General features: G+C 36.1%; 1 protein-coding gene and 1 long non-coding RNA gene across 3 annotated transcripts in view; both read left to right on the plus strand.

Annotated features, from left to right (window-relative positions):
• Positions 1-11,556, plus strand: part of LOC135217330 (ras-related protein Rab-8A-like) — a 98,643-nt gene extending 87,087 nt beyond the window's left edge. For both annotated transcript variants that reach the window (XM_064253132.1, XM_064253131.1), the window contains exons 3-6: positions 2,987-3,125; positions 3,821-3,913; positions 4,665-4,778; positions 11,210-11,556. In XM_064253132.1, the coding sequence (XP_064109202.1) occupies positions 2,987-3,125; positions 3,821-3,913; positions 4,665-4,778; positions 11,210-11,311 (448 nt within the window). In that variant the 3' untranslated portion in view covers positions 11,312-11,556. The remainder of the gene's footprint in view (positions 1-2,986; positions 3,126-3,820; positions 3,914-4,664; positions 4,779-11,209) is intronic.
• Positions 11,557-21,160: 9,604 nt separating this feature from the next.
• Positions 21,161-21,381, plus strand: part of LOC135217086 (uncharacterized) — a 46,705-nt gene continuing 46,484 nt past the window's right edge. Inside the window, exon 1 of the long non-coding RNA XR_010315042.1 lies at positions 21,161-21,280. This is a non-coding gene — a long non-coding RNA (uncharacterized LOC135217086). The remainder of the gene's footprint in view (positions 21,281-21,381) is intronic.

Consider the following 21,381-nt stretch of genomic DNA (forward strand, 5'->3'; position numbering starts at 1 on the left):
GCTAAACTTATTTGTCTCCAGTCTGTCGACGTCGAGAGGAGAGAGAGAGAGAGAGAGAGAGCGCTAGAGCTGGACCACCCCAAAGTCGAAAGTTTGAAGCGAATCGATAAAAAACATCTGAATTCTGAGCACCAGAGTGTCGCCAGCTTGGCGACAGCTGCATTCCCAGCGGTGACGTAGTGGCAGTGGGACACATTGAGACGCGGCAACCTAAGAATGGAAATGCAGATGAAAGTTCTTGCTCACTCGTCAAGTAGTTAAAGTACTTAACGGAGAAACTATAGATTTTGTTTTATATGTACTCTTTCAGAAATATGAATTCTGAAAGGAATAAATTATTGACATCTCGTGGTCGAAAACTTACTGCAATGAGAGAGAGAGAGAGAGAGAGAGAGAGAGAGAGAGAGAGAGAGAGAGAGAGAGAGAGAGAGAGAGAGAGAAGGGTGACTGGAATATTCTTCGTCTCTGATTTCAACTTGCTGAAGGTTGATAATGTGTCTCCAAATAAATCTTACTTTGTTTAGTCTGTCTAGAACCGATTTTTATGAAAAAAAAGAGAAAAAAAAGAAAGTGGCAATCCAGAACCTATAGGTCATAATGAACCCTAGCTCTATCCAATTAAGAGTCCTGCCACTTCCCAACGCGGGAGGCAAGGAGTAGGATTCCGAATAGGATAATAGCCCCCGCCTCCCGTCCGAAAAAAGACCCCGTCATTGAATAGGTTCTTCAGAGTCCTTGAGGTCGACCTAATCCGTCAAGTCTCAATGGGAGAACGAAACTGATATTCGAAGGGGAGGAATTTCCACTACAGAAGCCCCTGGACCTTAATGCTATTCTCCTTTTCATAATCTTTTTTTTTCTCTCTCTTTCTTTTTTACTTATTTCTCATTTGTTGCGCTGAAACTAGGCCTAATTATTATTGTGCTCCAGAAGTGGCAATAAAATCATAGCATGATTATTCAAGCGTTTCTGTTGATATTTTAAATTTTGTCGAAGGAATAGCACAGGCGCATTTTTAAAGCACGCAGTGATGATTGGCCTATTACAGATCATTTGACTTTGTAACCTTTCACGCAATTGAACGTGGCTCTTTGAACTAATGCACTATATATATATATATATATATATATATATATATATATATATATATATATATGAATATATATATATATATATATATATATATATATATATATAAAAGACTTAGTAGCCATTAGTGAAGAAAGTAGCAATGTAGATGAGTTTCACTGGGTCCGACCTTTTGTAAGGCGTTTCACAGGATTCACTTTAGACTTAGTAGCTTTTAATCTTCGATCACAGCAGATCAGTGAAATATTGAATATGGAAATTGCATCTCTTCATTTTAATGCAACTGGATAGTATACTGCAGGAGTTCATAGCCTTTTGATGACTCCAAACCCCCAATGAATTACCCAACATGTAACTTAATATACTTAGTTTAATACATACTTTAGGTATATTAGCTAGGAATAGAACATACAAGAAAACTAAAAACACTTCTAGATTTATATAGTTATTTATGTACAAAATGTACCCATGTATGCATTGGTTCATTGAAATCAAATATATGCAAATACCCAGAGATCAAGTCCCATACCCCCAGCATGTGATTCTCATACCCACAAGGGGTATGAATACCCCCTGTTAAGAACCCCTGGTATAATGGCAGACCTACTGTTCTTATACCTATCTTATTAGTTTTGATTTTTTTTTTTTTCTGATTTTGCGTTTCCCAAGATACTGAATTCCCTTTCAGCGACCGAACATTTCTCTTGTCTTACTTTCTGCTCTCCAGGGCCGATTTGCCCGTCATCACTTTTCAAGGATGTGTCTTGCAGGGCCGTCGGATTTGGGAAAAATCAAAGACAGAATGCAAAGGAGCTTTTCAAGAAGAATAAAACAGTAGTGTTTTTTTCTACAAACAAATTAGTATATATATATATATATATATATATATATATATATATATATATATATATATATATATATGATTTATTTCTATCATACATATATATAAATAAATACGCATACATGCACACACGTGTATATATATATATATATATATATATATATATATATATATATATATATATATCTAAATATATATTTATATATTACACGTAGTATGTGTGCATGTATGCGTACATATTTATATATATATATGATAGAAATAATAAATAAATGGTAACATGTGGAACAGAAATAGATTTCTGACTCATACTGGGATCGAACCCAGGCTCTTCCAGATGAGTCAAATTGATTTCGGTTGCACACGTTATTGTGTTTTTTAATTTCTGCTGTCATATTCACTCAGAAGTGATGACTCGAATGAAATACTGTCAAATGAGTCACCGCTGTGCTCGGTCGGGGAGTTTGGTTAAAATCGATTGTATGCCCAGGTCATAAGAGAAGTTTGCACCTGGGTACCACTCCCCAGGTAGAAACTTTGGGTACAGTGGTACCCAGGTGCAAACTTCTCTTATGACCTGGTTGGTTCAGTCGGTAGCGCCCTGGCCTTTCAATGGAAAGACATGGATGAGATCCCAATGTGAGTCAGAAATATATATATATATATATATATATATATATATATATATATATATATATATGTGTGTGTGTGTGTGTGTATGAATTTATATATTTATATACATATGCATGAATAAAGTAATGCCAAGGAGGAAAATGAAAAACGAGAACTCCATTTCCTTTATTTATACATAGCATCACGTCTTATATACGTATTTCGTGATCACGTTATTCATACACACACACACACACACACACACATATATATGTATATTATATATATATATATATATATATATCTATATATATATATAATATGTGTGTGTGTGTGTGTGTGTGTGTGTGTGTCTGTGTCTGTGTGTATATATTATATATATAATATATATATATATATATATATATATATATATATATATAACATGGTTTCTTTTTCTTCCAGGGACACAGCGGGCGAGGAGAGATTTCGTACCCTAACCACAGCTTATTACAGAGGTGCCCAGGGCATCGTGTTGGTCTATGACGTCACGAACCTTGACTCCTTCAACCATCTTTCGTACTGGCTAAGAAATATTGAGGAGGTGCGGATTACTACTACGACTAATACGACTACTACTGATTTTACTTTACTACTTTTTTTATTCCATTGCTACTATAGTCTCTCCTGCTACTCAATACAGAAGTCTTACGTGATATTGTCTCTAGTTAGTTTTTATAATTATGGTTAAGAATGCTACCCCAGTTCTTTAAAGTTATTTTTCCTTTTAAAACAGTAAAATTGCTTATTTTATGTGTCATTTCCCCTAATTATCTTTTTTATAATTATGTTTAAGAATGTTACAGCATTCATAGGATGCTATATCCTCTTAAAGATAAGAATACTTAATTTTTTAAACCAATATTAATTTAATTTTTTAAAACCATATCAATACATATGTAATTCAATTATCTTCACTTTTTTTTGTTTCCAAGTTTTTTTATTATGATTATTTTCTTGATTATTATAGCATCTTTTCATCGTGTCTATTAAAAATTTCTTGTCTAATATGACTTCCATGCGTCTTATAATACAATATTTATTCTTTGTTATTGGTATTTGCTATGTTTTTTTCATAGCAATCATCTATTTACTTTTTTATAATAACCATTTATTTTAAAACATTACTCATTTACTATTCACTATTCCATATGTCATTCAGTAACTCAAATTTCAGAAGTATTGAGTTATGTCTTTATTTATATTTTTACTTATTTACTTAACCTCCACCACCCGCAGAACGCATCACCTGAGGTGGTCAAGGTTCTAGCGGGGAACAAATGCGAGGTCACAGCGCAGCAGAGGGCGGTCGACAAGGAGAGAGGTCAGAAGGTCAGTAAAGAAAAAAAAAACTTTTTTTTCATATTAAAATTAACGAGTTTTTTCTTCTCTTGAGAACTGGAAAGACAATATATTTAATGGGAATTCTTTGTATGGCTGAATAAAAGGGTTTTCTTCTCATTATGACGACGCAAGACTGTGGCGTCTCTGTAGTTTCCTTTGTGTTCGTAGAATGGTTCTGTGTACATAGTCATACGGTTTCTATAGAGAATGTTGGAACTACATATAAGCTTTATGTATAAGGTTTGGTAAATATATATATATATATATATATATATATATATATATATATATATATATAGATAGATAGATAGATAGATAAATAGATAGACTGAGAACCTGAAAGTTAACACTGTATATATATATATATATATATATATATATATATATATATATGTTTATATATATATATTATGTGTGTGTCTGTGTGTGTGTAATATACATATGCATATATATGTCTATATATATATATATATATATATATATATTTATATATGCGTCATATATAATATCTATTTTTTATTTATATATCTATTTATATTCATACATATATATATATATATATATATATATATATTTATATTATATATATATATATACAGTAGTCAAATAGATAGATAGATAGATAAACACTCAGAAGTGTCTGCATGTGTACGTGCTTAATTATTCCCCTTTTTTTTCTTTTTTTTCTTTACACTCTTAACTACACGCCAATCCTAACCACAGCAACTTTCCTTTGCAGTTGGCGGACAGCTTCGACATGCCCTTCTACGAAGTCTCCTGTCGGGGGAACGTGAGCGTCCAGGAGACCTTCCTTACCCTCGCAAGGCTCATCAGGGACCTGAGGCAGAGAAGGGTAATGTCCCAAGACCTTTGTTGATGCCGCTTACAGAGAAGCACAAGTCTTTTTGTGCCTGGGGTCTGCCCTAATTTCGTTTCTTGGTGCATGCATGCATTACTCTCTGGGTGGAGAGAGAGAGAGAGAGAGAGAGAGAGAGAGAGATTTAACACACACACACACACTCACAAACTTAAGTAAAGGTGACCATATGGAAGAGTGAATTTATTGTAAATATCACGGAGACATTAATTTTAGTGTTATATTTGTACGAGAGAGAGAGAGAGAGAGAGAGAGATTAAACACACACACACAGACGTACGTAAAGGTGATCATATGGAAAAGTGAATTTATTGTAAATATCACAGAGACATTAATTTTAGCGTTATATTTGTACGAGAGAGAGAGAGAGAGAGAGAGAGAGAGAGAGAGAGAGAGAGAGAGAGAGAGAGAGAGGAGAGAGAGAGACGAGAGAGAGAGAGAGAGAGAGAGAGAGAGAGAGAGAGAGAGACGGTATTTCAGCCTAGAGTTTTGTGATTTAACGTTTGAGAATGGAGAACAGCTTAACGTAAGAGACGGAATTTGTACATGTGCGTGCAAGAAATTACCATCTAAATATGTATTTATTTATATATTTATTTATTATTTTTTAGAGAGAGAGAGAGAGAGAGAGAGAGAGAGAGAGAGAGAGAGAGAGAGAGAGAGAGAGAGAGTTAACGCACAGACAACTTGAAGGTGATTGTATGCAAAAGTGAATGTTTTGTAAGTATAAGAGAGAGAGAGAGAGAGGCACACACATACTTACATGATGACTAGATCCAAAAGTGAATTTATTGTATACGAGAGAGAGAGAGAGAGAGAGAGAGATTGTTTAAAGCCTCTGTCACCTTTATCCTTCCTTTTAGTTTCTTTTCCATCTTGAAACTTATCCCCCAGCCAGAGACTCTTGGCCTCTCTTCTTTAAACCAAAGACAGTTCCCGCTTTATCTTCTATCTCTCCTGGATCTTCCAAGTCTCCTCATAAAGAGATTGTAACTTGGGCTCCCGGAGACAAAGGCTTCCAGAAGTTCTATTAGGTCAAATGAACGCCGTGACGTCAGAGTGTTTCCACGGGAACTTGTCGTAAAATTGGCCAATTTCCTCCGAAGTTCTGATAATCTTGAATCCATAAGAGGCTACGTCCACCCCTACCCCCAACCCCCCGCACCTCCCAGTCCCTGTTGTCAAGTTTAATAATATTTTTGTCATAATCAGTTATAATTATCAGACCAACTAAGAGTAATTTATTTAATTTTCAAATTTAAACTTTAATGTAACGCTTAAAATGAGATTCTTTTCATTTGAAATTTCATTCTTAAGGGAATGTTTTAAGAATGCAATCGTTATTTAATAAAAATAATCATTACAGTGATTTTGAGACTATTTTGGTCGTGATAATCATTTATGAATATTATCAGACCAATTAAGAGTCATCTATCTAAATTTCGAAATTAATTTTTTTTTCTTCTTAAATGGAAGTTTTTCATCTGAAATTTTCATTCTTGATGGAATCTTCTGATAATATAATCATTTAATAAACAAAAATATGGTAATTATGAGACAATTTAAGTACCGTTTAATTTTCAAACATATTGAATTTCTAAAAGGGAGTTTTTTTAATTGAATATGAAATTTCATTCTTGAAAATGGATAATAGACCACAGATCCAAACCCCTAGTTTTGCTACAGGCTACTTTTATGAAAAATGTATCGGTTCCAGGTATTTGTTTCAAACTATAGCATTTCATATTGAACTGGTCTCCGTCTGTGATGAATTCAGCTGTTGGTTTTAGGTGAATGAGAGACGAGGGAAGTTACTCACAGCTCAAAGCTCAACGGTATTTTGGGGACCTACAGAACACAGTACAAGAAGTCGGACGAAAGTTGATTCCAAGCTTTTTTTTATCATTATAATTACTCCCTGGTTTAAACAAGGGTGATATTTATAATCCTAAAGACGGCCTTAAATCTCTGAGGTCACAGTATAATCACATTCCATTATACTATGTACAGGAGTAGAATTGCAGTGAGTAGGCCCACTTATAACCAAGAGAGGTTGTAACTTTGATGCATTTCTCATAACCCCTCAAGATTGGGTCATTGATTTCGATGAATGAAAGATTGTGAATTATTACTCACATTTCCAATGTTCAAGAATATGTATATATAAAAAAGCCTTTCTCCCCCGACGAATTGGTTATAATGCTTCTATTATTGTAACAACAGGCGCCAACGTAAACCAGTTAATACATCAGTGAGAGTTAAAATCGGCGTACTTATTGCACTTGTATGTAAATGTTGGATTGCATTCCTTTAGAGGTTTACTTTCAACGTCACATCCCATATTTATTGAGTGGACCCAAACTACCTCCAAGTTAACAGACCGCACTAAACTGGTCGAATTTGATTTTTTTAATAGCCTCTAATCGCATCATAATGTTCTTTAGAACCTGACAACAATTCAGCACACGCTTACTGATCCTAGTTTTTTTGTTTTCAACCATTTAACAGTCATTATTTTTTTTCATTATTTTTTTACTGTCTCCCCCAGAAGTATCGTTCTAATAATCTTACTATAATGGGCGTAATGTCTGTCCGTCCGTCTGTCATTTAATCACGGCCAAACGGCTGGTCCGATGGGTATGAAACTTGGCAGGGTTATGGTGGGGAACCCTAAATTGGTTTATGATGTGGTTTTCTTCCTACCTCCCCCCACCCCTCCGAAGGAGGTGATGTAGAGAAGGGATTCCCTATAACGGAGCTGGTTCTGCCCGTGAAACGAGGCTGGTTATGCCCATAGACTTAGTTACTTTACAAATTTTCATACATAATTTCTGTAGCCATATGTTTGCTAGTAATATGAAAAGAATAATATTCTTAGTTTTTTTATGGCCTGGGCTATATAAGGGCACTTGGTTGCTATGGCCATTTACACCTGCCTAAAAAAATTGACTGATTGGAACTAAATCTGAACCTTAGGACAGATTTTTACTAAAGAACTTATCAGGTCTCGTTGTGTTCCACTGCCGTTCGCAACAGCAGATTCCTGAGGATTGTTGCGAGTTTCTGAGAGGTAGAACTAGCTCTCTCTCTCTCTCTCTCTATAATATATAACTACATCTAGTATATATATAATACATATATATATATATATATATATATATATATATATATATATATATATATATATATATATATATTATACTACATACATACAAATACATTTTATCATTAACATCTCTCGTAATTCAAAGAAGAACATTAGATTTCCTCTTCCATTACCTCCGTCTTAGCAGCATGAGCTCAGGCGTGCCCCCTGGGAGCGCCTCTGCTGGGGAGGACTGCCACCTCTGATCTCCCTCCGCTTTTTGGAACATCTCGGCGCTTGGCTTTTCAGAACACTTTGAATCGCGCTTTTCGTCTCGAGATATTTTTGGAACGCGCATTTCACTGTTCTTGTCCATTCCTCGTAAATTTACGTCTTTTTAAGTTTATCTTTTTTCATTTGTTAAATTTTGTTGGTTTCGAGTCAGAATGTCTCCTATATTATTATTTTAGCGTTTCTTAAAACTTTTTTTCATTTAAGAGTATATTTTAATGGTTTATTTACTTACTCTTCTTGGGAAAAATTGAGTTACATGAGTGAGTTAGATGTGAGTTGTTCTTTTATTTAAATGAAAACTGAATTTATTTTTAGTTACTGAACTAAATTAAATTATTATATCAACTCCGTCCCTTTTCATTCATGTGAATAATCTATATTGGTAAGATTAATTTCACCGAGATGCCGATGGACTACCAAACCTGTTGTTATCTTGAGAAGGGAAGGAAAAAAGATCATAATTGACCCCAAAGGAAGTGACAGAAACACTTCTTAAATTAAGGAAGATTATAAGTTTGACGAGGGATTTCAGGCGTGAATTTACATCAACCTAAATTTTTTATTTTCATTTTTGAGGCGTTTTTTTCCTTCAAACTGGCAATGAATGTTTTACGAAATGAATTCGAATCGAGATAATGAACTGGTATTTTTGTTTTTGTTTTGTTTATTCATTAGCGTTGCAAGAAACGTGTCATTTTGGTTTCAGTTTTATTTTACATACAAATTGTGGAAGAAAGTAGGACATATACGGGCCATACACACACACACACACACACACACACACATATATATATATATATATATATATATATATATATATATATATGTGTGTGTGTGTGTGTGTGTGTGTGTATGTGTGTGTGTGTGTGTGTACTCCAATCCATATGATTCTTTTATGGCTGAAAAACCCATATTGCAGATTTCTGTCTGAATGTTTATCACTACTTAAATACATTCCCCCTAATGCTTTCTTCCGTACTACTACTACTACTACTACTACTACTACTAATAATAATAATAATAATAATAATAATAATAATAATAATAATAATAATAATAATAATAATAAAATAAACAAGCAGTCGCACCAACGATATCACCAACAAAACAATAACAATAATATAGCGAATCATATAATAATAATAATAATAATAATAATAATAATAATAATAATAATAATAATAAATAATAATGAATTTGTAGTCTGAAAATCCTTGTCAGTTCTGGAAAGCTTAACGAGTCAGTCAACCTGGCTGGGAATTCGGGTCTAATGCTGATTCAGCATTTTTGTTATGGAAACCGAAACTTGGATTGTTGTGGGGAACAAAAAAATCACTATCATCTTCATATTAGTTTAGGTCAAGATAGGATTCTCTCTCTCTCTCCTCAACCTTGAAAATGACGTAAGGATGGGGGGGTTTGAAGGTGACAGTCACTTTCTTCATATTGGTTGAGAACAAGATAGGATTATCTCTCTCTCTCTCTCTCTCTCCTTACGGATGAGGTGGTTTAAAGACAATATTAGGATTCATTACCATATGTATGTATGTTCCTTATGATTTCCTTAAATACAAAATGTTGGATTTGTGTTCATATCATATCTTAGGATTGAAAATAATGATGGCTCTATGGATTTGTACGTCCAATATGTTTGATAAATACGACATTTGCAGGGCTTTAAATTTGATTTATATGTGACCTGCGCCACAAAGATATTGTGACTGCTTATTGCCATTAAAGTTAGCAGTTTCAGTAATCTGCAAAGTGTGTATTCAACAGAAAGATTGAAAGAGTATTCTCGGTGAAAGAGTTTACCCCACAAGTCACCCAACTTGATATAAGGGGGTGAAATGGTTTCCATGTCGATAAATTATCAGATCCTCACCCACATCCTCCAATACTTAAGTGATCTAGACGGGACAGTGAGGAGGAGTGAGTGAATTTCAACCTAAAAATGGTTCCACAACCCTTCATCAAAATCAGTTCATCCGTTCACGAGATATTGATCTACTTTACTGCGTAGACACATGCCAGGACGGTTATAAAGACGGCCTCCTTCCCACTATCTTGCAGATATAACGAAAGACACAGCTTACTGTGTTTATGTCCAGTTACTTTTATAAGTGTGTTCACATTGTTAATTTTATGAGTATGTTTACATTCATTTATTTTTATAAGTGTTTATATTGAGTTACTTCTATGAGAGAGTTTGCATTCACCTACTTTTATAAGTGCGTTTATATTAATACGGTTACTTTTGTAAGTGTGTTTGCATTTAGTTATTTGTATAAGTGTGTTTACTTTCAGTTACTTTTTAAGTGTTTATAATGAGTTACCTCTATGAAAGTGTTTACATTCAGTTAGTTTCATAAATGCTTTTATATTCAGCTGATTTTGTATGTGTGTTTGCATTCAGTTACTTTTATAAGTGTTTGCATTCAGTTACTTTTATAAGTGTTTGCATTCAGTTACTTTCATAAGTGTTTGCATTCAGTTACTTTTATGAGAGTGTTTATATTCAGTTACTTTTGTTAGTGTGTTTGCATTTAGTTACTTTTATAAGTGTTTGCATTTAGTTACTTTTATAAGTGTTTGCAATCAGTTACTTTCATAAGTGTTTGCATTCAGTTACTTTTGTGAGAGTGTTTATATTCAGTTACTTTTGTTAGTGCGTTTGCATTCAGTTACTTTTATAAGTGTTTGAATTCAGTTACTTTATAAGCGTGATCATATTCAGTTACTTTTGTAAGTGTGTTTGTACATTCAGTTGCCTTTATAAGTGTTTGCATTCAGTTATATACCTTTATGAGCGTGTTCATACTCGGTAACTTCAATTGTGTGCTTATGCTTGATTATTCTAGTATATTTATATTTACTAACTATATATTTATTCACTTAAAGAATGCAATTTTGCTTGAGACATCTTCGAAGCCTCAAATCGCTATAACCTGTCCTTTTTCCGCAGGCGGCTCTCGAGTCTCGTCCAAGCCTCCTCATATCTCTTCCTATAACCTGTCTTTTCCCGCAGGCGAGCCTCTTCGAGGAGCGAGAGAGACAGAGCGAGGGCGTCAACTTGGCCGCTGACCAGAAAGACGACGCTGCCACGTCAGCCTGCGCGTCGTCCTGTTGAGGTCAACCGCTGTGTGTGACCTTTTAGACAGACAGACAGACAGAGAGAGAGAGAAAGAGAGCGAGAGAGAAAGAGAGCGTGAAAGAGACCGAGAGAATGAACCGGATTTTCGGCGCAGTGGTTGACCTTTGCTGACCCAGGAAGAATGGTGACCAGTGGGTTCTCACATTATGACGGATTCCTTGAGAGTTTGTTTTCTAGGACGAGGAAGGGTTGTAGGAGTTTTGGGGAGGGGCCGGGTTGTTGGGGGGGGGGGGGGGGGGAGTCAGCTGAACTGGACCACCACCACCATTACCGATCACGTGACCTGCTGACGCATCGTTTGTACACTCGTCAGCTTCTGATCAAGCTTCGACCAAATAATATATAGGGTTTGTAATGTGTAAGACAAAAAAAAAGTCATGTTGTGATCTGCTTATCTTCCTTTTTTTGTTGATTTTGCGAGTGAAGTCTGATAGTTCAAGTTTGCCACAGCTCTACTTATATACTTTGGCATATATGAAACCAGTAATTGCCAAAAGCTTAGTCATTTTATGTTTCTCGGAACGAAAATCTTATCGCATGCGCATGTCACTCAGATAAAAACTCGAATGATCATTACCACATATTTTGTAATTGTATTTTTGCAAATGATTGTGACGCATTAGGGTTAAGCCTTTGTCATAGTTCTGTCTATGTCGGCAAATGGACCAAAATTGGACACTTTCTTACATTATTGCACTGGTGACCTTAAATAAATTAAACTAAGCAGAATTTGATCTGAAAGTATGCACTGGAAAAAAATCAGTGATTGAGATGCTTTGTTTCTTTTGAGCAACTTACTGGGTGATAACGAAATTCATCTAGAATTCTAGAAGTATTTGTCTATTCATAAGGACAACTATACTTTGTTTATACTTAGACTTGGTTTGATTTGAGAGCTTCCTTTCGTTTAAAATAATATTTCGGTTTGGTTCAGGCAAGCTTTTTTCTTTTTTACACTGAAGGAACCATTAAGCCTTTTAAGTTTCGATTCAATTAACTGATGTATTAGCTTATTAGGAAAGAGCTAATCGAACAGTTCAAGCTGAAGGCATCGGATTAGCAAAGAAGGTTTAATCAGCAGTAATTCGTTCGCTTGAAAGTGGTCATACAGGAACACAACACCCTGGCTCGCTCCAGAATGGTCCACCAGCATATTTTGACAGTATATTTTCACGTATAGAGAGTTCACGAGCTTTCCGATTATTACGTAGTTGCAAATAGGCCCAGACAGGCACAGAAGCGAAGAGATAGTCTCCCAACTTTTCAAGACTATCTCCTAGCGTCTCAGGCAGCCGGAGAAAAAAAAGCCAAGCAACAGCCTCTTCCACCACAAATTGTGTCAAAAACTAGTATACTTGCAAAATGGCAACACTGGCCATCATCTCACAGCTCTGGCGATACTTTGATATCGTTTTCAGAATGTTTACAACGTTTAAAATATTCTACTGAAGTCAGGAAAGGACTCGTAATGCATCGCATCAGTAGTCTGACATACTAGGTCCATTCATGTAGAATGTAGATCATTTTTTTTTTTCTAATCAAGAGGACAGTTTTTGAACAGGGCAGAAGGGTCACCCATTGACATTTTTGGGAATGCGGTCGGGTAGGGAGTTACAGCTACACCAGTAGAAACAGCCAAGAGGAAGGAGTCACACACAGTTTTTAAGGAACGACAATACAGAGGAAACTGCAGGTAAATACAGGTACAGGAAAACAGACAAATAAGATACACGCCGTTTATCTCTTTAGATTATTTCCAAGATATTGCGTTTTTTCTCCTTTTTCAGACGCCTGCTTATACTTATACATATATAATAAATATATATATATATATATATATATATATATATATATATAATTAATTATACAATCGTACACGTATACTTCTGAACTAACTGTGTGAGTGTGTGTGTGTACATATGTGTGTGCGCATGTGCGTACGTATGTCTATGTCTATTGTTATGCACATAGATGACTTCATATGTACAGTTTACACAGGGGGCGTTATTAGTGTCCGTAATGTATAATATATATATATATATATATATATATATATATATATATATATATATGTGTGTGTGTGTGTGTGTGTGTGTGTGTGTATGTATGTACGTATGTATGTATATGTGTGTAAGCAAAATATTCATACACGTAAGTACAGTACTATTCTTTGTGCTTACACTCAACGTAGGAATACTTACACTTGCCATTATTTCGCCGACATAAACAGGTGTGCGTGCATATATATGCGCATGTGCATACGTAGTGCATTTGAGGTCTTTAATGAATGGAAACCTGTGATTTTATCCACTCGAAGACTTCTGCCGGACGTAAGAAGTCAACTCACATATGCCGTGTCTTTCGCCTTGTGTTTCATCTACCGTTTTGGGAAAAAAACATTGTACCGGAATGTGACGTTACTGCGTGATTGATCAGTGTCAGTTGATTGATAAATCACTGAAATTTCAACGCCTATGGTCATCCACGCGATAAATAAGGTTATAGTGAAAACAATAAAAGCACTTGAGTGAAAAGTGTCGCTAATTCTACCAGGTAAACTATTTTGTATTCATTTCTGGATTACATTGCAATAACTAATCGTGTGATGATGTGTGGATTATCAAGTCCAAGTGACCAAGTATTTAATATGATAAAAATATATGATTCACCTCGAAAGGGAGGCTGTTCCACCTTATACGATATTCGACATACAAACCCATTCACCGCTAAATACAGTATGCTGCATGAATATTCAGCCCTTCGGACGAAATTCCTATAATAATCAAGTTGATTTTAGCCTTTACTGTCACTATTATGAAAAGACGGCCGGGTCTTTTCATTCACAGTTGACATATTTGTTAGTTCTTTTACTGTATTTCGACGAATTCCTTTTCTCTAAGGCCAGACTTTGGAATTTGTTCCTGTTTTCCTAGACCTATAGCCCTCCATCCTTTTAAAAAAAAAACCGGTCTGAAGCCTTTTTCCTAATTTCTGCGGGCTTGGGCTGCATAATGGTACATAGTTAACTGTCCAACCCATAGGCCTATGAACTGAGAAATAAAAATGCAAACACTCTCTGAACATAAACATTTTATCCCCATTTACTGAGATTACAATGTATAGTGCATTGAATATCCTGAGAAGCATTACTTTTTCCTTTCGTTCTATCTTTTTTTTGTAAAATACGCTACTGTGCTTTCAACTTAACGTGCTGGAGTCTGAGTAGTGGTGGAACATTTGAGACAATATCTAATAATATAGTATTTTTATGATGTGCTATTAGTCATATAATAATTATTATCGTAGGATGATGGGTTTGCCATCTCGGCCCTGTTTCAGTCTCCCTCGACACAGTCCTAAATAATTTCCTCCCGACCCCACACCTTCGGTTCCTCGTTATAGTCAGTCCCTCTCTAGCTTACAGTGGCTACAAAAATTCAACTATTTTTGTAGGTAACTCGACAGGGTGTCTGTAAAACTTCGCTTATTCGTGTGGTAGGCAGAAGAACTCTTGTCCGTACTTTTGAACTTCAGCCAACAGTCTCAATACTACTACCATAACACTGTGCCTGAAACTTCGTTTTTCTTCTTCTTGCTATGGCTTTTATAGACACCACTACCAGAGAAGCATCCTCAAGAGCTTTTTACTGTATGGCTTTTCCCAGTTTTAGTACAAGTTTGCTTGGTCTCGAGGTAACGGCGAGGATTGTCAAGACGAAGAACTTAACTGGTCTTTAGGTAACGCCTAGTCAAGCCAAGACGGTCAAACCCGGCGCCCATTTTCACAATTTCCCACCTCAATACTCCCTAGACCTATAAGTCATGGCGAGTCGTGACCTACCGTCTATAGAGTTTAAAAATAATCAAGTCGCGACCACGATTGTGATATGGTGTATACGACGCTGGTACGACGTCAGGCTACCATTCATGTATAGACCGCTTCGACTTGAAACACCAGTTATAAGTTAAGTTAAAAGCAAATAAAACAGAGGTTTCAACAACAAAATTTTTATATGTATATATAAAATCATTTGCTTCTAGACTATGTTTTCGAAACCCTTATCGCATGATGTTTACGACTGACTACACATTATACGTACACGATAAATATGATGTATACATGGCACCGCTACCAAAGTACTACAACCTGTGAGAATACATCTTGTCTTGTTGCCCTCGATGTGACAAGACAGAAGGTATCTTGGCCCTGTCTTGATGACTCGTAACATAAGCCGGTGTCGTGATTGTCTAATACTAATTTTACGTGCGATCTGGTGTCGTGGCAGTATCGTGGTCATAACAGCTTTTGAACACTTGAGGACAATGGCCAATGCTCACTACGATTGGGTCACTGGTCACTGATACGATTCTGTGTAAAAATCGTGAAATTGGGCCCTAGGTTTGAGAGTGAGAGAGAAACACTATGGACTAGAGCTTTAGTGCTCCTACGCCAAAGCAAGTTCTTGAAAGTGAAGTGAAGGTTCGGATTTCATGCAGAGCCTTGAGATTTTTAAGGGATGGTTTCTTTTACGTCAAAGTATTCATTTTTACCTTTGAACATCTCTGCGATTTGTCTTCGTGTACCATGTACATCCTTCGTGTGGCCCCCCTTTTTGATATGGTTGGTGTCTACGCAAAGAACCAGAAGTCACGATTTCTCGTACAAAAGCCAAGACTGAGACTGTCGTACCCAGCTCTGACTGGCTCATGGGTTTGATGGGATATAGTCTGGTTGCCATTGGCAGCCCATGATCAGCTAAGACTGCCCCAAAGGTTTGGTTTCCATCTATGTGGGTTCATTGGATTATGTGATTCTGGTTGCTATTGGCGCCAGTAGAGGGCAGCTTAATTCCCTCGTTGTCTCTAGCTTAATGTATGTCTATACATCTTGGTTTTTGAATAAGGATTCGATCTTATTGGCTGCTTATACCTACTTTCCCCTGTAGTTACCAACAGACGACTCCGTAGGCCTATATAAATATATAATTATCTCCCGCAGACGATGATAGCTGGAATGTGAGGAAGTGGATAAGCACTTTTGATTGAAACAAAGGGATTTATTGTGTTTCATATTTTTCTATGACATATTTCTTATGTTCTTTTTTACAGATATTGATGTTCACGAGCTAGAAATGCTTTTAATGCGTCATAAGAATAAATGAAAGCGTATTATCCATTAGGCGTAGGTGCTCATTGGCCATATGGTGTCCCGAGTTAACTCAAATTTCTTTAATACTGTTCATGAATGAAAGGTCACTGAATGCTCTTGGAAGACGTTTAAAAATGAGACTCTGTTGATTCTTTTTCAGTTAGGAACGATTCTATATAGTGGTCTTTAAAATAGTAATCGTCCTGCATATTCAGCTGGTCACTCATACAAACATCTGATGCTTTAAAGGACATAGTTCCACTGACCACGTAGGACTCTAGAGCTCTCCTTTAATCTTTGACTTTCGAGTCCGTTCGGGTGATACCGAGCTTAATTGTTTTGGGGAAAATGACTTCTTTAACGAGCTTTTGTGGAAAAAGAGGATTTCACTTTCACTTGTCCTTATATCTAAGTGATCTGCAATGACACTTGACAATTCATCCAATGTCACATCTGTGAAGATCCACTCCGGATAACAAAGATGTATATTCACAAGCTGACATTATACTCGTGGTTTTTCGTCTGCTGAAGAGGCCAAGGCAAAAGCAGTGCCATGAGATTTTTTTTTTGTCGCCAGTCTACGCAACATGTAGACCCCGTATGATAACAAACACGCTATGTATTCCTACAAATCTGTGTTTGTGGAACTACCACCTTTCCCAAAATAGGTGACTTCACCTCACACCATCGCAGATTAAAATAATATTGCCCTTACGTTGACTAGCTTGGCGACTAACATTCCTTGACGCGTGAACAATAGTCCTCTAATAAATCAAACTTGACACCCTTCAGAAATGTCTTAAGAGTCTGTGTTAACAGACACCATATGACTAATTGCACCGATTAGGATTTATTAGATACTTGTTAGATGTTGAATAAGTAATCTAGTTGTAAATGAAAAAAAAATTAAAAATCTAAAAAAAGATTCTGCATATCTGCAAACTGAAAGTATGAGACAACGTTAAAACAATAATTCTGAGAATGATTGTTTTTTTCTTCGCCTCGTTTTCTTTGTTGAGAGAAGCTAAAAACTGCACAAGAATCAGTTATATCTTCCTTATTGTAAATACGATTTTTGGAGGAAAATTCTTATGAGAAAGAGGAAGAAAGGGCTGCAATATGTACTCGCTTTTATGCATACGATTCAGACATTACGTAACTCGAGAATTCCCCTTCTTTTTTTCCCCTCTCTCTGGGTGTGTCTCTCAATTTGTTTTTCTTGATTGTTTTCTATCAGAAGTTGCATCGTTTTCAAGGTCAGTAATTCGACACCAATCGACTCGACGACAAAGTGGGATAATGACCATCAGTGCCTAAACGATATCTAGAAAGAATACTGTCTAGCAAACAGCTACTACACAGCCCGTAAGGATTCAAGTCCTTTCAAGCTTCATCTTGTACATCTCTTGATTTCCATGATAATACGAACTCTGCCATAAACCACTATGAGCTTTTTCCATTTTGGTATTTACACACATTTTGTAAAAGATGATTCACTCACCGTATGTCTTCATAGTACCATTCATCTCTGAAATCGTTCGCTCGCTCATGCGAGCCACAGAATACGGTTGTAAATGTAAACAGACGTACAGAAACCGGCGGTATCACACGAACACGTTCTCAGGCGCGTCTGAACGTTTTCTCCTGCCGAACCTAGTACTAGTACCAAGTAGCTATTTTTCATATATACTGGTGCAAATCTGAAGTCTCTAAATAACACGTGCAAGCGTGATCTTAATTTTGTCACCAATATTGGTTACTCGGCTTAATACTGAGCAGAGATCCGCTAGAAATGCTGAAAAACGTGACCGTGTGACACTACCGAAGGTAGTATAGGTATAAGCTTGACCATATGTTCCTTCGATGAGATGACAGATATACATATTGAAGGATTAATTTGGTTTTTTATTTAGCTATCTATGTACGTTGTGAATTCTGCAATGTCAGCGATGAATGTATCCTCACGGAATTTGCGATAAATCCAGATACAAATCCGTGTTCGGATTTTTCCTTATGCGTGACTATGTAAATAGACTTTTCGTCCTTTTTCTGTTGCTTCTGATTTAGAGAGTTTATATATATATATATATACGGTATAATTAAATTTTTATTTATATACTATATTTATATAAAATATTATATATTAAATAATATCTATATATAATTAGGAAGACAATGATCTCTTGGGGTAATTCAAAGGTTTTTGATGGGCTATTCACAGCTATAGTTATGTGCTATGTCTTTAAAACGCTAAATTCATGGTTGTAATACAGAGTTGCAAAGTAACGTAAAATCTTTTATAAATGTCGTGAAAGCTGCACATTTCCAAAATAGCTCACCTCTTGAATGTAATTCAGCATTTCATTTTTCATAAGTTGTGTCATGTGGGCTACGTTTAAAAAAAAATCGTTCGTATTTGAATTGCCAAACTGCTTTAGCACTCAATGAAAAGACATTAAATAACACTATTCAAGATCTGTTCAAACATTTTACTTGATCCCTTAAACACAACGTTGCACGAGAGCAGTTTCTGCATCTTTCAGCTAAATCTACCACCAGGTACCCAATTTCTTTCCTACTGGTGCAAAATGAAAGCCACAGATAACTGCCCAAGGGCACGAGCCGAGTGTAAACTTCATTGTTGCGCACCGGTAATGGCAGCTTGGTAGGAAATCTAGCGGCAAGAAGCCAGAGAGCACTCTTGTGTGGCGCCTTAGCAAGCAGTTCCCTTCCCGTTAACGACAAAGGTCCCCCCAAGAGAGACAAAAACTTCTGAAAGAGCAACTGCCGTTGCTCCTCCCACTTTGCCAGGAGATGGAAAGAGGCACTATAATGATACTTCTTTATTTTTTTTTCTCCATTGATGATTTTCATACAGGTTAATGTCGATCACTATAATTGCTGTATTCCAGGATGGTTGTTACATTTACACTAAAATTCACTATGCAGGGGGGAAAGAAGCCCCCTCTGGTATCTTCTAGAATAAAAGATATTGTTATTCTTGTCCTTTTTATTTCGATCCTTGTGCGTTACCGAAGCATTTAATTTATTTACCGTTCATTAAATATGAACTGTGATATATTGAACCAAGAGAGCATTTTTCAGTGAAGGTTAGTGAACAGTGTATCCGAAGTCACTGGAATGATAACGCCTACCACAGCAACCTCACCCAGACTAGACCTCGTGGATACAAGGCCATAGGTATTTCAGGTTATGTTAAAAAAAAATCGAATTAAGGAAAAGGAAGGTTTCCCGTATCCAGTTAATTACATGACCCACCTCGGGTTCGATTCCTCGGCCATTCCATTGAGGAGTGAGATATGTGTATTTCTGGTGATAGACTCTCGACGTGGTTCGGAAGTCACGTAAAGCCGTTGGTCCCGTTGCTGAATAACCACTGGTTCCATGCAACGTAAAGACACCATACAAACAAACATAACACTTCAACGGTGTACGTAAGTTGCAACTTTTTAAAATATCTGCAATTGAGTTCGGCATCAGTTTTATTCATTTATCTCATCAGCATGATTTATATACTCGATCTAAATGTGTCACAGGCCGAAGTCATTTCCCCAATTCTCTGACAAGTCACTTGGATAAAAAGTAGTTCTTTTGATTACAAAATCTATCATAATTAGAGTTGTTCCTGGATATATACAAAGTTGAGGTCTTTGGCAACTGGCCAGAAGTGGGTGTTATATCGTTTATGAAGGTAACTATCGGAGAATCGTTTAAAAAAAATGAATCCCATTCAAGTGAAAATCCCGTCGTGCAGTCCAATTTTGGCCAGGTTAAATCGAAGTCAATAGGTAATGTTATATATACATGCCAGATTTTTTAAAGGTTATTTTTTATGCAAGAATATTTTTCCCAGAGGTTATTTTATAACTCAAATACAATAAAAAAAAAATTATAGTTTATTAATCTGAAAAAAAATTGAGAAATGGCAAGTTGAAAGGCGAGGAAAATGCAAAAAAAAAAAAAAAATTAATTTCAGTGTGATGAATAAATACTATGAGGATTCATTAGAGTGAAAATTTTCTATACAATTTTAAATTAAAAAAATGCTGTCCATTTTTTTTTTACAAAATCAAAATCAACATCGAAGGGGGTTTGGGATAACCGACCCCCAGTCGGCCATACCTGTTGCTGTCTAATCGATTCTCCCATTACCAACAGAATAATCTTAATGAAATTATTTCGAAATACCGTTGTGCACATAAAAAAAAAACTTTGGTAAATGCATAACCATGTTGGTGAAGGTGTTAATTATGTCTTTCCAAAGTAACAATATAGTCCAACATTAAATGCATTGACTGATGATATGTTCAGTGTCATTTGTTATCTGATGTAGGGTAATTGCAACCATATTAAAACAAGACATTAGGATAATCCCTTGAAGAGTTTGGCGGGAAAAGGAACCGTAATTATAATTTTTGACAGCATGACAGCAACCAAAAAAAATGACACTGGAAAAAGGGTTTTCCTAGAGAGGTCCCTGAACAAAATTGAATGAAGAGGCCCAAAATGAGGACCAGATAGCCATTTGAGAACTACAACTAAGTTCTAAGAGACCATCTCCACTTCTTTCTGTTTAGCTGTGCCAAAAGACTCTCTCTCTCTCTCTCTCTCTCTCTCTCTCTCTCTCTCTCTCTCTCTCTCTCTCTCTCTCTCTGGTATATGTGGCAGGCAGGAAGCTTCGACGTCCACGTGACCTGATAATATCCTGGAACCCAACACTTCGTAGGACTTCAGGGATCTTTAGTGTGTAGGCGGAGTAACCGAAAAACTGTTTGGTAAGTAGATGAATCGAGTTGTAGGAAGTTATTCTTCTTTCCAATTACAATAGAGTGATTTTCTTAAGACGTTGGTACGCATCCCATAAAGTAACTGCTGG

Source organism: Macrobrachium nipponense, chromosome 7 (assembly GCF_015104395.2).
Source record: "Macrobrachium nipponense isolate FS-2020 chromosome 7, ASM1510439v2, whole genome shotgun sequence".
Taxonomy (NCBI): Eukaryota; Metazoa; Arthropoda; class Malacostraca; order Decapoda; family Palaemonidae; genus Macrobrachium; species Macrobrachium nipponense.